This window comes from Gossypium hirsutum, chromosome A08 (genome assembly GCF_007990345.1).
Source record: "Gossypium hirsutum isolate 1008001.06 chromosome A08, Gossypium_hirsutum_v2.1, whole genome shotgun sequence".
Lineage (NCBI taxonomy): Eukaryota > Viridiplantae > Streptophyta > Magnoliopsida > Malvales > Malvaceae > Gossypium > Gossypium hirsutum.
This window is the reverse complement of record NC_053431.1, coordinates 123,077,019-123,097,038: the sequence shown is the minus strand read 5'-3', so window position 1 is coordinate 123,097,038 and position 20,020 is coordinate 123,077,019. Positions and strand designations below refer to the sequence as shown.

General features: G+C 30.6%; 1 protein-coding gene and 1 pseudogene across 4 annotated transcripts; both read right to left on the bottom strand.

The window, feature by feature from the left end:
- Positions 1 to 2,885: 2,885 nt before the first annotated feature.
- On the bottom strand, positions 2,886 to 4,473 carry LOC107895010 (GDSL esterase/lipase At4g10955-like; annotated as a pseudogene).
- Positions 4,474 to 7,527: 3,054 nt separating this feature from the next.
- Positions 7,528 to 12,648, bottom strand: LOC107894991 (flowering locus K homology domain). Of its 4 annotated transcripts, none has more exons than XM_041075139.1 (7): positions 12,456 to 12,648; positions 11,472 to 11,951; positions 9,406 to 9,658; positions 8,780 to 8,928; positions 8,410 to 8,688; positions 8,048 to 8,242; positions 7,528 to 7,889 (listed from the first exon to the last, which is right to left on the bottom strand). In XM_041075139.1, the coding sequence occupies exons 2-7, from the start codon at positions 11,934 to 11,936 to the stop codon at positions 7,719 to 7,721; spliced, it is 1,512 nt and encodes a 503-aa protein (XP_040931073.1). In that variant the 5' UTR covers positions 11,937 to 11,951; positions 12,456 to 12,648; the 3' UTR covers positions 7,528 to 7,718. The 4 variants fall into 4 exon arrangements, with proteins under 4 accessions (XP_040931073.1, XP_016675654.2, XP_040931072.1 ...); XM_016820165.2 differs by having other exon boundaries at positions 12,460 to 12,644; XM_041075138.1 differs by having other exon boundaries at positions 8,780 to 8,937; positions 12,456 to 12,635.
- Between the last annotated feature and the right edge of the window lie 7,372 nt (positions 12,649 to 20,020).

Here is a 20,020-nt window from a genome sequence, read left to right as displayed (position 1 = left end):
AGGGGAAAGTAATATTCTTATGCAAATACAAAATGCATGTGGTGTCAAAATAAGGCTTAACATAAATTCTGAAATTTAGTTTAATCGAGTTATATAATTATTTTTAATTAAATTTAGATTTTAACTGTTATAAATTTTCACCTCAAATTAAAGTCTCTTTTGTAAAATTCTTATAATAGTTATCCAATTATTAACTTGTATTTATTTTAGCCACTTAGATCCACAAAATTTTATTTTAGTTATCGACATTTGATGTTTTGGTCACTATTTCATTAAATCATTAACAGAACATTGATGTAACTTTTTTTTATGATATAATAACAAATTTAGCCTCCTAATGTTTACAAATTCTATTAATTTGGTCAAAATTCTAAAATAATCAATAAATTTAACATTTAACTTTACATATTCTATCAATTTAATCTTGAATCTTAAAAGTTTAAAAAAATAAAAATAAATCATTTTTAAAAATTTTGCTTTTTATGGTGAAAATCAAACAAAAATAACTTTTTTTTAGTTTTAGTGAAAACTATGAAAATAGTTTTTTTACTTTTTTATTTTCATATATTTTTATTTTTTTCAAAGATATTTTTTAAAATTTTCAAACAAATACATTTTAAAATATAAATAAGGCAACTCACAACTTTGTTAATACACATTATTCTATGCACATCATGTTACTTAGAACGAGCCTCCTTCTTTTATGCTTAGGGCTTTAAAATATGATATTTCATATATTGATACCATTAAATTAAAAAAAAAAGTAGATATAGGTGTATTGAAGAATCCCTATGACAAGTATTAATAGTTTTATCCCCTTAATCTAATTTTTGTACAATATTTTTAATCATTGTCAATTTCCCCTTTTTATGTGATAGCCCACCTGAGTTATTGATTCTAACAACTAAGTCTTCTATTAATATTGCAAAGCTTAAGAAGTGCTCCCCAAACTTCCTTTGAGAACTCAATCAAAAAACAGATGATCCCTTGTCTCCTCAGCCCACTACACAATTTGCAGCAAGTGTTGATATTAAGTCCCATAGACTGAAGTCTCTTTTTGGTTGGTAACCTGTTCAGGATCGCCATGCCAAGGGATTTTCCTTCTTTCATTCTAATTTCGACCCAGTCCTTTTTCACAGGCAATTCACCATGACCTACCAGCAAGTATAAGCAAGAACTAGCTTCCTCTCGCAACCCCAAGATCATTCACCGTGACCTGCCACAACTATTGATCTTTTAAAATATAAGCTTGCATCTAAGCTATCCAAAGCGAGCCCTCGCTAGCCGAAGTAGCTTGGATATGCTAACATCATATTAGCGCACGGATCCATATCTCAAGATTCTTTAAACCAAGTCCCCCATCGGATTTGGGCTTACAAATTTCTCCCCAACTTGCCCTTACTCCCTTTGTCGCCCCATCTTTCCCTTTCCAAAAGTAGCAGGCGTAAATCTGATTAGTACGTTGGAGTACAACTTTTGACAAAATAAATTGCCTATACCAAAAATTTTGAACATGAAAGATTACCGATTGAACAAGCTACACTCTACCTGCATCCAAGAAGAAATACGAGCAGAAATCTTCTCCAATAAAGAGAACACACCCTTATTGTTAACCTTCTGGTCACTAGGGGTGCCCTCAAGTACCGTATAGGTAGCTTCCCTATCTGAAATCCAGTGACATGATGAATTGCATCCAACTTTTCTTGAGAAATACCAATAGCGAAAACCTCACTTTTGACGCATTAAGTTGCAGAGTAGACAAAATGTAAAATTGGTCAAGGACGCTTTTAATACCCACAATTGAGCCCATAGTACCCTTCAAAAATATCAACAGATTGTCTCCTTGACTACCACATCCAGCATTTTAAATAGCCCATTCATGGCAATAATAAATAGGTAAGAGGACAGTGGGCGTCTTCACTGATGCCTCTAGTGCCTTTGAAAATCCTACCAGACCACCATTTAGAAAGATAGAAAATAATGTAGTGATGCCATGCTCTTATCCACCCTACAAAAAGATCTAGGTATCCCATGGCAGTCAAAACATCAAGCACAAAACCCCCAATTGAGTGTGTCAAAAGCTTTTTGCAGGTCCGCCTTCATTGCCCACCTAAGGGACAAGTTCTTCCTGTTATAACCTCTTACAATCTCCTAAGCTAACAAGGTATTATCAGTAATACGCCTTTCTTGTATGACAGCGCTCTGATTAGCGGAAATCAAATCAGGGAGAAAAGAGGTGATCCTTTTAACAAGAATTCTAGAAAGACACTTGTACACTACTGAAGAACAAGAGACTGGTCTAAAATCCTTAAAACATGATTAGGATTTGGACACTTTAGAGACTAAGACAACAGTAGCAGCATTAAAAGCTGGAAGCATCCTCAAGCACTCAAAAAAGTACTTAACCGCGTTAGAGAGATCATTACCAACTATATGCCATGCAAATTTAAAGAAATGTGAAGTGAAGCCATCAAGCCCTCGTACTTTTTTCTCACTACCTTCATCAAACATAGAGGCTTTAATTCCCTTAGTGAGATCCCAGGTTGCTCCCTCAGGTAAAGAAACCGATAACAAATCATGAAGTTCATCCAGAAGCCATTAACTACATTGTCTTGTGTATTTTATAAATATTTCTTCAGTGGTGGCATGAGTTGAAGACTATTATATTATTGTAATAACTTAAAATTCATGAATTTAAATGTGTTTAAATGCGAAAAATCCTTTGAAAACTCCCCTTCTTACACACTCTAGCTTTTGGCTAATATACATACAAAAGGCTGCTTCTTTTTTAGTAAAATAAAGGAAAGAAACCCCTAAACAAATTAACTATAAACTACTCTCTGGAAAGCAACACCTACCTCATTATAAAAAAATAAATACATAAATTACAAAAGGCTTTTTTATCACCATTTCCATTAAACTCATACAATCTTAATACAAACCAAGCAAAGGCAGGACAGACTAAGGCTTAAATTCTAGGAAATTTATTTAGGATTTACTACAAGCCAGTTTTACATTTTTTTTTTTTTTTTGAAAGCTTATAGTTGTAAACCCTGTAATAATATTAATACATTCCCCGAGATAACCGATGGCAGATCAAGCAGCAGCCATGACAGCGACAAACTATTTGTACTTGTAAACACTGCAATTCAAGTTCAGATCAGGCCTCCACCATTGATGAAGCTCATGAGCAGAAATCATATCTTGGCAAGGATAGAGATTCACTGTCAGATTTGCCGAAGGAAGCAAATGAAGTGGTTCCGAAGTGTCAATACCTTTTATTCCCACTGCACTCATTGCCATATTCCCTAGTGAATGCTGGCTTGTTAGCCTTGCAAGACCCCCAGCTCCAATGTCTTCAAGCTTTTTCCTATGCTTGAAGTAACCAATATATTCAGAACATATGGGGTCTAAATGATTCACAAACAGACATGGAATCCACCCAGATATTGCAGCAAATGATGAATCTTGAATACCATTTGAATTGTTATGATTATCACTTACAGCAGCTGCAAATGCAATGCCAGCTTTGATTAAAGTGCCAGCAAATCGAAGTCCATGCCTCACTTTCTTATTTTTTATTCTCTCAATAGGGGGAGATACATACGGCGGATTAAACAAAAATGCTTCCAAGAAATTCCCTCTTTTCGCCATGTTTTTTCCAGCAAGCATTGCCATGGCTGCACCTAGGGAATGACCGGTTAACCACACCTTTGAAGACCCAACCACTGACACCAAATCTAGAACAGCTTTGATGGCGGTCCTAAAACGACCAGTATGATGAAGTCCGTTTCGAATTATATCGATATCCAACTTAAGATCTCTTGCAAACGATTCTAACTTGATTAAGGTACCTCGAAAGGCGATTACGTACCGAGGGCTTCGATCCATCGAACGATGATACGAATAAGCTGAAGGTTTATATTCGAAAATGGCACCGAAGATGCTTTTATCATTGTCATCAACGAGTGAATTAACCACTTTGAAGTTGAAAAACTCCCACCATGGTGGCGCAACACATTGAGAGACTCCACGTCTAGCTTGTCGATCTTCTTCAAGCATGTAAACACCTTCAACCAAGCTGGCTGATACAGACCTTCGATGGTGGGCGTTGTTCCAGTCGATATTGTAAGGTATTTGGGTCCGCAACGGTTAAAGTATTCACTTCCAGAGGCCATTATAACACTGCACATTAAAGGAAAAACATATGTGGGTGATTATATATGGGATTTTGAAATGATTTCGATGGTTTTTTTTTTTCCTTCTGTGAATACTATCAATCAAATTACTAAATATTTTTGATGGAAAATTTTTTTTAAAAAAAATCTATATTTTACTAATTAATAATATGGCATTATCAACAGAAACAAATCAATCAATAATATAAGAATATTAGTGTATGGTATCAAGTCAAAGAATAATTAAAGCTCTCCTTTTTTCACATGATTTTGGGTTTCCCTCAAAGAATATAAACAAAAAATAAAAAAGCAAAGGAAGTGATAATAAAGAGTGAAAGAAAAGAGAGTACCAGAATGATGGGATGAATAGAGAGGTGAAGCTTTGCCACTCACTTTGAGCTTAAGACACCACCAATTTATAGATGGAACATAATTCCTATCTCCCCAAATCAAACCATAGGAATACGAACAAATCCAAAGCTAAGAAAGAATAAGAATAAGAAAATAAATAAATGCAACTATATGGTTTTCATACACATACCTGATTTTAATTTTTAGTATAATTATAAACTTTTAAATTTTATTATTCTATTTTTTAAAAATAATTTATGACCCACAAAGTCAATAATAATAATAATAATAATTGGAAGTGACTGTCATTGTGTACTTTTAATCTTCAAGTCCAACTTAATAATTCCCCTTCTTAAATTCATAATTCTTTCTTATCCAAACCCAATGTTATGTTATGTGGCTGACGCAATATAGGCATCGTATGATTGCTTACATATAATATATGATTATATGTTCTTAGCTTTGCCATTATTCTTTTTCCTTTTCAAATCTCCTTTTATAGTTTATTTTTTTGGATTTTTATATTTAATTTAACTTTTATCAGATTATGGCATATTCACTCTGTGAGTGAAAAAAATATAATAAATAAATTTGTATATAAAAAACTAAATCAATTGATAATTAAAATGTTTGTATTATGTGTCCGTTCAAAACTCATTATATTAAAAATATAAAAATACTCTTATAATAATATAATTTATTTTGTATATAAAAAATATTTTAATAATTTTTTAATTAAATTAACTCGTGATATCAATTCAATCAAAAATTTAAATATAAGTATAGATTATCTATAGTTGTTGATGGTGTAAATATGATAGTCTTAAAACGCAACAAATATTTTTCCTTTTTCTTTTTCTTTGTTGGGTTGAAGAAACTATGCATTACACAGGGGAATGAGTGCAATGCAATGCAATGGGAAAAGGGAAGAGAGAAAAGATTTGGAAAACTTATTTTTCTCATATATATATATATATATATATATGTTTTTATAGATATATATTTTTATACACACTAACTTGTATATTTTTTTTATAAATATTAGACTATAACATGCTCACGAGTCATGGTAAGGATGAAAGTAATTATATAATAAATTTATTAAAAATTAAATATGATTTAATTGAAATGATAAAGTTTAAAGAATGAATATAAAAATATATTGGATTTAAACGCATTACATACATATATTTTTCTAGATTTATCAAAATATAAACACCTTTAAAATAATATTTATTGCTTTGTAAAATAAATATTTTTAAATAAATTCACATGAAGGAATTATATATGTATAGATTATTTTTATTTTATTTTATTTTATTATGTAGTAATTTATAACTTTCTCATTTTTTTTCTTCTAATGATGTATTTTAACTATTTTTCCTATACCAACACTTTATTAATTTAAAAAATAGAGAAAATAAATTTATTAATTATCTTTATTTTAAGTGTAAATAATAGATATAAAGAGATTGATTCACATATTCACTTAGGAATCTATTTAATATTTATTTTTTAAAAAAATTGTTTTTAAATGATAAATTAAAGAATCGAGTCTTCCGTCTATTTAGTTTCTATATTTGACTGATAAGGAAAAATGATATTTTTTTTTATCTTTAAATATAATTTATACATATGTTAAGCATTTGATTAAGTATTATGAGTCACTCAAGTATCATCTCAGTTGGGTAACGACGAAAATATTTTTACTTTACAAGGTAAATTGTATTATTTTGAAGTATTTTTGTTATTTCATATTAAAAAAAATTATAAACACGTAGTAGGATTTGAAATTAAACCCACTATAGTTTAACTAAAACCTCATTTAATATTTATATTAATTTTTTTAGATATATTTGTATATAATTTTACTTTTCACTTGCATCGTGGATGTGCTATATTAATATTGTTGTTTCAAAAATATAATAATATTATAATAATTTAAAATAAAAAAAAATATGATTAGATTCTAAAAACTATGTTTTATATCAATTAAATGATAATTTATGAAAAGACTTAAAAGCCCGGGGGGGTTAATGGTAGTTAGGATAAAAGTTCGGTTATGATTTGGTGTTCAGGTGGTGTAGGATTATTAAATTCAAGAATCACTTGCTTTTCTATGTCCAAACATTATTTTTATTTTTATTCTTTTTCAAGTTAATGTTCCATTATCTTCTATATCTCTATTATTCCCACTCTATTATTCTTCCAGTTTCACATGCATCAATAAATAAAAATAACTCTGCTTTTACAAAATCACGTTAAACCCTAATCATTGAAATGTTCACAAACAACCTTAATCAATGTTCCTTTGGCAGTTGACAAATAATAAGAATACTAAAAGCATGAGATTTTTTCTAATTAGACTTTGTACAAAAATTGTGTAACCCCTCCGGCCCGATAAGCCTCACTCAATTTAAGCCCGACATGGACCTTAGGCTAGCTCAACCTGGATAAATTCAATTTAAATAAAAATTATTTTTAAAATTAATTATAAAAATATTTTATTAACTTTTTAACAGTAAACCCATTTTTTTGGGTGGGGAGGCCTGAACTTGAAATTTTTTTAAAATTGAATAGCACATTTACTTCTAATATAACAATTACTAAATTTAAATATTAATATCCAACATTTATGCTTAATATATATTCAAATATTAAAATGAATATTAAAAGTAATGATTCTTCAAATATACAACATATTTAAAATACATTATATTGAAACATTCACGTAAATTTTTAGATGAACATTTTTATTGAGAATAATATCTTCTTTTTTTATAAATTGATATTTAAAATCATATCCAATGTTGAAAATAAATTACCATAAATGAACTTTTCCTTCCAATTTATTCTTTAAACAATTTCTCCAATTGAACAAGCCACTTGGAGCATTATTCTCTACTGGATTCGAAGTTAACAACAAGATCGAGTCAATGCTATAAGCTTTAAAACAAGAGACTTAAAACTTGGGAAAAACTGGAGATGAACATTAAAATATCAAAAGCATTGAAAATGCATACCATAAAATCTAACATGTTTTGGTTTGTTTTTTAACTCATGACGTTAAGCAAAGATTACAACTTTCTACAGCAGTCCATTGTCCATACTTAAAAAACAAATTTCAGTTAATTTACCCCCAGAATTTTCTATCTCTAAGACAACATCGAAAATCGAAACAATTCTGACTTAGTACCCATAGTTTGAGCCATAAACAGAGCCATACCCTCCCGCATGTCCGGGATTGGATGGTGGCGAAGCATATACCGAACTATGAGCTGCATAAGGATTATAAGCTTGGTCTGCAACCCCACCTGCTTGTGCCTGAGCTGGAGCCGCAGCAGCTTCAGCCATGAAATTCTGCAACATGATTAATTGATATCAGTATTTAGCCCACCATCACAATCTATACAAGACTGCCATGATTAATGCTAACTTGATTACATGATTATTACACAATCATTTTTGTTTTTTATTTTTAAGTATCATTTTTAGGAAATCAGGGCAAAGAACATTGCCTGTATCAGTTGCTGAGCAGTTTGAACTTGTGAAGCAGTTCCACTTATTTCGACTGTCATTTCACCAGGGACACCCCGGGTTTCTTGAATGGTGACAGTTGCCCCACTAGCACGTCGAATATAGCTAATACTTGCACCAGCTGTCCCAATAACAGCATCAGCATAAGATAGTGGAATTTGCATTTGCTGAGTGACCTATAAAGAGAAAACACAGAAAACTTCATTATCTGGTCTAGTTCAAGAACCACGACCATTCATCGACTTAAAATTTTGCAGGACTGGAAATATTGCCGTTAAAACAAAGAACCATAACAGCAGCTGGGGCAGGAAAATAGACACCACAATGTAAGTAGGCAGTATACCTGTGTGATCATTGATGGTGCATTCTGGGGATTTGATGATCCATGGGCACCCATTGGCACTTCTCTTCCATATGCAGAAATACCCTGATGGGGCTGTTTTTCCATATGAGGTGGCATATCAGCAGGAGGGTAGTAATTGTCCATTTGCCGAGGAGGTGGCATGTACTGAGGATTATGACCATAACCAGAACCTCTACTAGCATTTGGAGGGACACCTTGAGGTGGACCCCAGGATTGATGAGGTGGCATGTGATCCATCTGATGATTAGACCTTTGCATCTGGTAAAAACATATAACAGATTTTTCATTACATTTTATGGAAAAGGAGAGGCACAATTAACCATCGGTGAACTAAAAATTGGAGCCTCACATGCATTTCAAATAACGGAATTATACTGCGGTCCACTAAGAACTTCCTGAGATGAGTTGCAATTAGCTCCACTGCTTTGTGCACACCAGCTGCTTCTGCAACAACTTCAACAACCCTATCATCTTGAAGAGCAAAGACGGGAAGGTCTTCTGCAGAATCTCATTTTATTTAAACATAGAGAAAGAAAAAGAAATGTCAACATATCATCAAAAGCAAAAAAAAAAAATTACAAACGAAATCCTTTTAGGAAAATGATATAGCCTGAGATTATCAAACAAAAGATGCCAAAACTAAACAACATCAAATTATTAGGCATTAGTACTAAAAATAAACCATATTCTTGAATTTAGGTAGAAATCAGAAGTCATATTGTCAACGTTATGATTTAATTTGAGAGCAGTATGATTTAAGTTGTGAGCAGTAACATTACTATGATTTAATTTATGAGCGGTAACATTACTTGCCCACAACTTCTTGAATCGCATACATGGAGCAATATGAAATGAAATTAAGAATAAATTTAAAAATAGCTTATGCAGACTGAACATTAAAACTCTACTCTTTCAGCACCGCTAAGTATAAAGAAAAAGCAAAAGATGTAAGAACAGAATCTTGAGGAAAAAAACCTGCTCCCAGAACTCTGACAATACAATTAGAAGATTCCTGAATGGATTTGACAGTTGCTCCCTGTTTTCCAATCAAACTTCCGGCTTGTGAGGCAGGGACTAGCAGCCTAGTTGAAACCTTGGTTCCCACAGCCGTAGGTGTATGAGATGGATCACCCTCCAAACCATCAACAATGCGTTTATGGACCCTCAAAAGTCCATCCATGGCGGGCGGAAGAGAAGAATCAGGCTCCTCCTTGGCAGATACCATTACCTATTGAAAAGACAAAGCAGTGGCATCAGCACAAAGGCCAAGTGTTACATCCCAATTCTTACATCCCATCAGCAAATATTAAGAATATTGTATCACATGGGTGAAAAAAATGCCATATTTGATCAGATTAGATATGATCTATTACATGACATTAAACTCTCCATACTTAAAAGAAAACCACTTTTGAGTATGTTCAACAATGATACCAACTTTTACAAGAACTGTTCTATTTCAGCAAGGTTATAACTTTTCCTTAGTTGAGTTACTTTTCTCCAATTGGATGCCAAAGCATCTATACATACTATTAGCCCTGTCTGCAGTAAGGGAACACTTACTAATCAAGTGGTTTTTACCTGTTAAGTTTTGTAAGTTATTTAGATTATAGATTTTGAATTTTATTAGGAAACATATCATATATGCATTAAAATCTGTTATTGAGTCAGTTTTTACATGAATTTGTATAACTTTAGACCCTAGTTATTGTAGGCATATTTCTAATAAATAAGAGTTTGATTTTAGCTTGAATTCCACGGATCGTTAAGCTGTTTCCACAGGTTCCTTTTAGAGTTTCTTTACTATCTGGAGGCAAGACACCAATCATCCAGGTTCTGAAGTTACCAGAGAGAAAGCAGAGCTTCATGTTCTGACAAGATTTCAAACTTTTGGAAATTTGAAATACTCAATGCGGATCCCTGCTATCTGGGACTTTGGATCCTCAAAACTGGAGTCTGATTGATGATTGACTCCTTGCCTTAAAATTTGCAAACAGAACCTGCACAGACTCATTGTTGTTATTGCAGAAAAGGGAACTGTATCTATATTCTATCGATTGCTTCTTATGATCTTCCTTACAATCTTCTTCAATTACCCAAATCTTCAAAATGATATCATGCCTTGGGCAAGTAGTTGACTGCCGAAATGTTGCAACTTTAAGAGGTAATGAACAATTATTATGTAACAAAGAATTATACTTATTAAAATTACTGCTTCTTGAGTACTGAATCTTACATCCATTAATTTAGCTCTTCCATTCTTCTTCTTGTTTCTTAGTTGTTTTCTTATCTACCTCTATAGGATTGTCCCTCACAAATATGTTAGTAATATGGGATATGTATAAGTAGTTATGAAATTAGGAACTTATGATGGATTGACAGATGTGTTTCCAATTAAAAAAGGGGTGCACCAAGTAATTAACTATGAATCTTATATTTTTTAATTTAGCACTTCAACTCTTCTTCCTATTTCTTTATTGTTTCCCATATACTTTAATGTTTCTACATCTTGGTTCTTGTAGCCCATGCCAAATATATTGAGATTAAGGCTAGTCAGTCTACTTTGGTTTATAAAATTGTTCTAGATTACAAAGGAATAAGTTAAAGCTTAACTTTGATTTGGTGATGTATGTTTGATACTTACCCTTTTTTGTATCATCATCATGTTTACGATATAAACCAATATATCATGCATGTAAGCAATTTCAAATACTAGGAGCTTTATTATTTAATATAGAGAGAATCATTCCCATAGCATTGTATGACTACATCACTTCACTAGAAGCACGAAATGCCAAATACATGCACATGGAATGTCAAACAAATAAAAAATTGAAATGGCAAAAGTTTCCAACAAGAATCAGAAAATATGCAAGAAATTGTAAGGGCAAAGAGCAGTCCTGCGATTACTGTCTGCTTAAGTTGCCACTTTTGCAGTTAAGGAAACCGACTTTGTGCTGCACAATCATTCTATATAACAGTCTATTCCCAGAATCAAAGTCAAACATAATTAAAGCCAAGAAGGAAAGTTACAAACTTACAGCTCTTTCTGTCGTCCCTGGAGGACCATCAAGTATCTTAATACGTGCTCTCGTCTCCTCAACTATTTTTTTTATGAATTCCCCTTTTCGTCCGATTATACTACCGACCTTTTGCGCGGGAACCAACATTCGAAACACACTCTCTCCAGGCCATCCAGGCCACTTCTTTTCACCACCTCCAACTACTGCCTCGTCTTCATGTTCTACTTTTGGTTGATGTTCTGATTCCTGCTGCAAATTTTGCTCCTCCAGGTCCTCTTCCTGATCTTCCTCCTCATGCAAGTTCTGCTCCAAGTTAACGTTGTGGACCAAGCTTATATTGTGTTCCAAGTTCACATTGGGTTCCAAGTCCACGTAGTTCCCTAAGTTCAAGTTATGTTCCAGGTTCGGATTCTGCTCCAAGTTCTGAGGTTCTTGTACCTGTTCCTCCTCATGTTCAACAAAGCTTTGATCAACTTCAGCCATAAGCCCTTTTTTTTTCTGCAGAAAAGGAAGAAATGAATATTACAATTCAAATATTTGTGTCAATCTGACTGTTTTTCAAATAAAAGTAACTAATATGAAATATTAATCAAATTGCGCCAACCTCAAATCCCACAAATCAAACATTCAATTGTTTAGCCATGGTTCTACACAAAAATAAATACATGAAACAAAACAGAAAGAAAACAACTGAACCCAGTAACAGCAAGCAAATAAACTCCCCAAAAAAAATTGCATTTAACTATAAAACCAGAACTACTCACTACTGTGAAAAGCTTTATAGAACCAATTCACAGAAGAAGAAGAAAAACTAAGAAAAGCCCAAGCTTGTCACAGAGCAATTCAACTCCAAAAGGAAGTGTATATCATTGCAAAACAAAGATAACCCAGTAATGAATAAGGCTTAAAAAAACTCAAATCAGAAAAAAAAAATGCTTGTATAAGATATGAACTAAAACATATACAAACCCTAAAGCACGAAAATTGATTGAATTTGGATACTTACATGTGATGATAAGAGAAGATAAGAGCAGGAGGGTGATGGGTTTTTGAAAAAAAAAATAAAAAGAAATATAAGCTGGAATGGTGAAAAATAAAAGAGAAAATAAAATCTAGCTAGGTTTTGAGAGGTTTTTAGAAGAGAGAAACGGGACCAGAAAATTATTTTTGTTAAAATTATCTGTTCTGATTGGAGGCTTTAGAGAAACTTGAATTTGCAAATTTCACCCTAGGTTAAGATTAAATGACAAAAACAACCCTGCAATTTGGGTTTCATATTGGGCTGAGCCCCTTTGAATTTAGTGGATTTGGGTTTTCCAAGTTGGGCTTTAAAGAAGTCTCAACTAAAATAGTTATTTATTAGTTGGCCCAAAACATAAGTTGATTTTATTAAGCTTCCATTAAATATATTCACAATTATTTTTTAGATCGCGCTTGAATCATACGAGGTAAAATTATCTCTGATAATCAGTGCCAGCCGGTGCCTTAAATTTTTGTAAGCTCACAACTAAATTATATATTTTTACGATAATAAAAATATAATTTATTATTTTAGTAGTTTATATATTTATAATTTTTAAAAAATTAAATTAATTTTTTAAAAGGGTTAATATGTAATTTTATCATTATTAATTTAAAATTTTATAAATTATAAAAGGCTTAAATTAAATTTTACCATTTTATGGGGGCAATGGCCCTGAGTCTCTACTACACTCCGCCACCGCTAATAATAAGATAACCGAAATATAAGATTATTTAGTATATTATTGAGAACGTTACATTATCTATTTGATTCATTCGATTTAGAATACAAATTTTATTATTTAATTGATAAAATGTAATATTAGTTTTAAAAAAATATTTTTTTTATTGATTGATTGTTGCACAATATTGGTTGTTATGGTTTAAGTGCAAATTTAATAATAAAAGGGTAATTTTGATAAATATAAAAGATAATTATTTGATACATTTGCATAGTTTTTTTAATTTTATAAGCGAAGTTAAGAGGTTGACAAGTATTATTTATTGATATTTTAAACACAGGCTAAAGGGGTATATAAGCCCCTAAATTATTGCAAAAAATTTAATTAAGCCCCTCTGTGAAAAATGCACTCAATTAAGTCCTCAAACTCTCAAATTGCATCAATTAAACTCTTTGACCAACGTTTTTCATCTTTAACCATTACAATGTTGATGTGGTTGTTAACGGCTCTGGCATGACACTTCATGTTGGTGATAAAAGAAACATTATTTATTTTTTACTAGAATGAACCTAGACCAATTTCAAAACTTTAAAAAATTTAATTAAAAATAAATATTTTAAAAAATTAATTTTTTAAAATATAATTTTGTAAAAACATTATTAAATTTTATAAAAAATTAAATAAATTTCCAAAAAAATAAAAATTAATAAAAATCATTTAGAAGTTAAAGTCAGGAATGAATATGGACATATGTTGTCCAGGTTCAGATTAGACCTGAACAAACTTATGTCCAGATTCAATGTTAACTCCATTTATAGTCCAATTTAGAGAAATAACACCATTTTGATCCAAGATGATATTTCGCCATGTACTTGGCTGTGAGAAGAACGCAAACGCCACATCCAAGAAGACAAAACATATGAAGCAGAGTCGGAGCAGCAAAGGTAAAAGGATCGTCCTTTCACAATGATAGCAAAGAAACAAGCTCCAACGTAAGTAACTAAATCAGACGCTAAAACCTTAAAAGACTGCAAAACTTCTTGTGAAATGCAGTATTTCAACGTGAACCTGGACAACAACATGTCCATTTTCAATGTGAACCAGGATAACCATATGTCCGGATTCATTTTGCACTTAAACTTTTAAATTATTTTTATTTATTTTTATTTTTTTAACTTTTTAAATTTTATTTAATATTTTTATATTTTTAATATTTTTTTCAAATTAATAATTTTTTAAAAATTAAAAAATTTAAAATAATATTTTTAAAAATTTTTAAAAATATTTCAGTTTTGAAATGAATGAACCAAAAAAAATATTTCTTTTATTTTTTATTTTTAAAATTTTTTGAATTTTTTATTTTTTGTCACATGGCAGTGCCCATAAATCTTATTTTCAATTTGTTCCATACAATTGGCTACACATCTTCATGAACCCCACTTTTCACTTCCTTCACTCAAGGGCACAAGAAGTGGGGGACAATGGGCAAATGGTCCCTCCATCTCTAACCCCCCAAACGCACCATTTTTCTTCACTTCTCATAAATCATTGCCGCCAATTGCTCCTACAAGATTTAGGCTAAATTAACTATTAGATTATACGCTACAAATACAATATCAAATGATACTAAAATTATGGTCAAATGTAACAATGAAGTGTGGAATAATGGTTGCCTATCTCATTTTTTAACTATTTGGTTGGAAGGTTGAATTCTCGTTAATAGAAATGAAGTACATTTTATGCCCAACCGTTTACCTCTTTGGAAAGCACTAGCAAGGGTAAAGTCAAGGGAGCTGGTAAGGTCTCGATCCTCCCTAAAATGAGTAATGGTAAATATGCACTTTAGCCTTCCAAAATGATAAAATTTTAATTTAACCATTTTTAAAAATATAAGCTATTAAAATGATAAAATTACATTTTTATTATCATAAAAATAAACAACTTAATTTTACCCCTAAATAAATTTTTCAACTTCACCCCTGATTGCCCTACGATGGACCAAAAATAATTTATGATAAAATATAATACCACATAAAAACTCTCACTAATGATCTAGTGATTAAAGGATATTCGCTCCACAAAATCCACCCAAATTTGAGTTTCTAAAGAGCAATTGGAAGACTTGATTTAAAGGCAAACTCCCTCATATATGTAGTGTGTGTGAGTAACGTGGATATGAATAAACATAAAATTAACTTGATTTTACTAAATTTTTTTCTTAAATTTAGCTAATGTTTTCGTCAACATATTACCCAAATATAATTTGACATTCTCTTCTAATTTCTACAACATGCCTTTTAGTATAATGGATGTTTATATATATGAATGGTTATATTTGTAATTGAATTTAGCCATTTAGGGTTGAATCCCAATTCCAAAGGAAGTGGTGGGAGGCAGCTCAAAAATGAAAATTTGTCTAAAAAGTAACAGTCTGAATCTTTTGGACTTTTTGGATGAAACCTTGAAAGTGACAAAAAGTTGTCGTCCTTTATACTTTCTTAGATCAAGTGAGAACTCACCCCTAAAATATTGAATTTTTTTCCCTCCAACCAAACACAACTATTATCAACAGTCTTCCCGGCCCTTCCCATACAGTACAATTCCTATATTAAATGAAAGGTGAAATTTCCTTCAAAGTCCCTTTATTATAAAGATTGGATTAAAATAGTCTCTTTATTATTACATAAATCACTTTAATCAATGTACTATTGAAAATATTGAAATACGACTGAAAAAGAAAGAGCTAGCATTTACAATTAAAAAATATGTGAAAATTATTTTTATTTCATTTGCAGTTCAACTCTCAACAAAATGTTTCATTTACAAAACTATAAAAAAAACTTTCAAAATATAATTTTATTAAACAATAAATAATATTTTTTAAACGAAATTTGACATTGTTTGATTATTTTTATTAATGTATGAACTAAATTAATTTATTTAATAATAAAAGAATTATTTTGATTTGGTCTTTTAATTGACAAGTATATCCTTAAAAGTTTTTTTTATTATTTAAATTCAATCTTTCAAATACTAAACTTTTAATTTCCTATATCAAAAAAGTACCATATTGGGTATTTAGAAAGTAAAAGTACCACATTAAAAGATTCATTATAAGGAAAATTTTTCATTATCCGAAAAAAACCAAAACCAAAATAAAAATTAATATTATTAAATTATGCGAGTTAGGTGAGATGACAAGAGCCTCTCTTACCGTAATTAGTGGTTGAGGGTTTGACCTTCGCTCTAGATATAGAGTAGCTTTAAAACTTGTGGCCAGTGTTTTCCCCCTTAATGGACTTATGAACAAGAAAAGTTAATCATTGGGCTCGCTCATATTATTTTTATATCAGTAGAAAAGTATGAATATCCAAAAAAATTAACGTGAATAATATATATTTTTATCTGAATAACCTCATTACAAGTTTTGATCATATCTGCTCTTTTTGACATAATGCCGCAACCTATAAATAAGAGGAAAATGCGATCCAACGCACTCAAACCCCATAACAATAGAGTCTTAATAATATAGTTAGTTGGACTTTGAAATCAACTCATTAAACGTCGGTTTTATATTTAAAAAACCTAAAAACAAAAAGGAAAAGCTAAATTACCATAGACATCCTTATATTATTCTTTGGACCATATTTTAGTCCATTATTTGAAATAAGCAAATTAATTAATCCTTGTAGATTACTTTGTTAAAATTTTCGTCAATGTGGAATTTTAGTATCACACAACAATAGCAAAAGAAAAAGTATTTGTACAATATGGGTCTGGTTTTGATATATAATGGAATTTTTTTTTTCAACTCAGTAAGTACACGACTTTACTAAGAGTCAGACCTTATTTTAGACGGTTGAATATCATTCTCCAGTAGATTCTGAACATTCTCAGGTGGCTCAACGAACTAGCATTTTACATTCAAATCTTCATTTGACATATTTACTATGCAATCCGCATCCTTATTTTGCTCCCTCAAAATATGTCGAAATTTAACTTGTCATTCCTTCAAAATCATAGAATGTATAAGTTAAACTTCCAAAAGATTATTGCCAACTGCATATCCATTACTAACCATATCAATCAAGATAATATTATCACTTGCCACTTCAATTTATCGAAACCCTTCATGCCAAGCAACCACAAACCCCTCATAAAGTGCCCTTGCTTCTGTTTGGAAAATGTCAAATCTACCAATTCTCATGTCAAAACCAAATAATCAATTCCCCTTATGATCTTGAATCACACCACCCATAACAACAAATGATATATGTTTTGGTACTGTCATCAATATTAACTTTAAACTCAATATAATTTGAATCACTAGTTGATAGGCATTAATTAGATGGTTTGCGCATACATTGACAGCCCATTTATTGGTTATCTTTCATTTCAAATTACAATAAAAATTATTATACTCACGAAATGGGTACACTCCGAAATTAAAATTGGTCATGAGTTTCATAATTTGTAGCTCAAAAGCTTATAATTGTACAAAATCACATAGCTGGCCACTATTGATTGACGTGAGGTAAATAGTAACACAATTGACAACCCAATTTCACGGATATTTGTTGCATTGTTTTGGAACTTTTAAATGTCAAATTTTGAAAAATATTGAGAATTTAAAAATTCATTAAAATTACGTGTTAGGTGTAATTGATTATCGTAATTGAAAGAGTAAAAAACGTGAAGATGATTATTTTTTAGATTTGTAGAGTTTTATCAAGAGCATAACTCACTATCAATCATCAATGTAAGTTATTTAAGTTCAATTTACTCGTTATCTTGTAATTTTACATTTATACATTAATCTAATGTCACCTTTTCTAGAAATTCTTTTAAAAAAGCTTATTTACAAATTGAACAATAAGAACAATTTGTTTACGATGAATTTTGCAATAAAAATAAGTGATTTGAATAACAAATAACAAGTCTTCTCTTAAATAAACATATATTAACTTGTAATTATTTAATAAGCAGTCTTCTTTTAGAAATTAAATCTCTTTGCTTAAGAAAAATAGATCACTTAAAAAGTCTTCAAGATTTAAGGTCCTCGAAAAAGTCATTTGCTTGACTTATATCTAAATAAAATTATTCTTTAATCTTATCCAAATAAACTTGAAAATTTGATTTATGTAAAAGGTTTCTTTAGATATAAATTAAAAATTATAAACTTGTTTGAGTTAAAGTTTATATGGAAAAATGTAATAAATTATTTAAATAGTTGGTTGAGTATTAATTCAATTAAGATTGTTGTTGTTGTAATAATAAGGAGAATATGAATTCGAATACATTTAAGTACATATTATGTTTTGATTTAAAGATTTGAAAAAGTTGTGGGTAGTAATAGAAAGCGTAAAATAAAACATATCTAAATAAGAAGAACCTAGGGTCGATTGAGTATTAGTTCAATTAGTATAGACATTATTGCCAATACAGGAAGATATGTTTTTTTAGTGCGCTGAAACGCATTATCCTCCTATTTATGGGTTGAAGAGGGACAATGCAAAATCCTAAGTATTGAATAAAAAAACAGATATAATCCGAATGTATAAAGCAATGAAATCATAAACTTTTCTATTAATTTAATATTTTTATGATGTATATGTTTTTTTGATACAAAGATTTTCTGATATTTTAATGTAAGCAAATTTAAAATAAATTGAAATATCTCATATTAGTTTACTTGCACTCCATAATTCCCCCCACTTTCTCATCTTGAATTCAAAAATCTACTCACTTTACAACCTATTTTTTCCCACCTTCCAAACACAAACTTTTTACTGTCAATATTGAAATAGAGAAAAACCCTCAAAATCTGCCATGGAAACACTGTTTTATGGCATCATGGGGTACCCACCACAAGCATTTGAAGGCAAAAATGAATATCTCGTCAATAGGTCCCTTTTTCTTAGCATCTTCCAATCCTAATTCCTACCAAACTTCCATTCTATAATTAAAATCCAAATGAATTTCATAAATAAATAGCCTTTGGACAATTAAATATTTTTACTATTTTATGTACCCATTTTATTAATAAAAGTAAGAGATCAAGTAAATTAAAGATGTTCAAGGATGAAATTGAAACTTTTTTTATTTTAGTTATAAAGATAATAGAATAGATAAACCTAGTTTGAGTTGATTAAGTGTGAGTTTGGATGAGCGTTACCTTCTATTGCGATACATTTAGTTTATTTTTTATCTAACGTTACAGTATTTAATTTAATTGTCACTATTATTTTTATATTAACAACAAGTAAACGTACCACCCATCTAAATTTACATTAAGTTTGAAAGCGGGTTCTCATTTTATTAATCAAAATAATATTTTAAAACTTTTAAATTTAAATTTAAATATGATGGATTCAAATTGGTAAAAATTATGTGAGATGGACAAATACGAGTAAAGGAGGTTTGCCCCTTTTTAGGATTCTCCGACAAAATAGCCGTTGAAAGATGGGGTTCACTGTAGCACTGTTTGAACAGAAAAAAGGAAATATGAATTCATTACAGCGTCAACTACCGTTAAGTGTCAACCCCCACGTTGTCTCTATTTCAATTTCAATTCAAAGATTCAGCCGGTTCATACCCTACAAAAATCGAACCGACCGACTGGAAACCGGTTTAATTATGTGGTACCTGATAAATACCCAATGCTAAATGGGTATTATATTGATGATGTGATCCATGGAAGAGATTTAATTAAAGATATTAAATTGGTTACCACGTTTATTCAATAGAATAAATACTGCTAAACATTATTTTAAAAGTAACTCAGATCCTTCCTAATTAAAATAAATACAATGCATTAGAATCCCAATCTCCTGTTGTATGCTTTATATTAAACTTTTCTAATAT

What these genes read in the sequence shown, in the direction of transcription:
- LOC107894991 (XM_041075138.1), bottom strand. Translation starts at nt 11,936, where the DNA reads ATGGCTGAAGTTGATCAAAGCTTTGTTGAACATGAGGAGGAACAGGTA. An exon ending in TGTCAGAGTTCTGGGAGCAG is followed by an intron (nt 8,938 to 9,405) that starts GTTTTTTTCCTC and finishes AAATAAAATGAG; the next exon opens with ATTCTGCAGAAGACCTTCCC. An exon ending in CACCATCAATGATCACACAG is followed by an intron (nt 8,243 to 8,409) that starts GTATACTGCCTA and finishes TTCTCTTTATAG; the next exon opens with GTCACTCAGCAAATGCAAAT.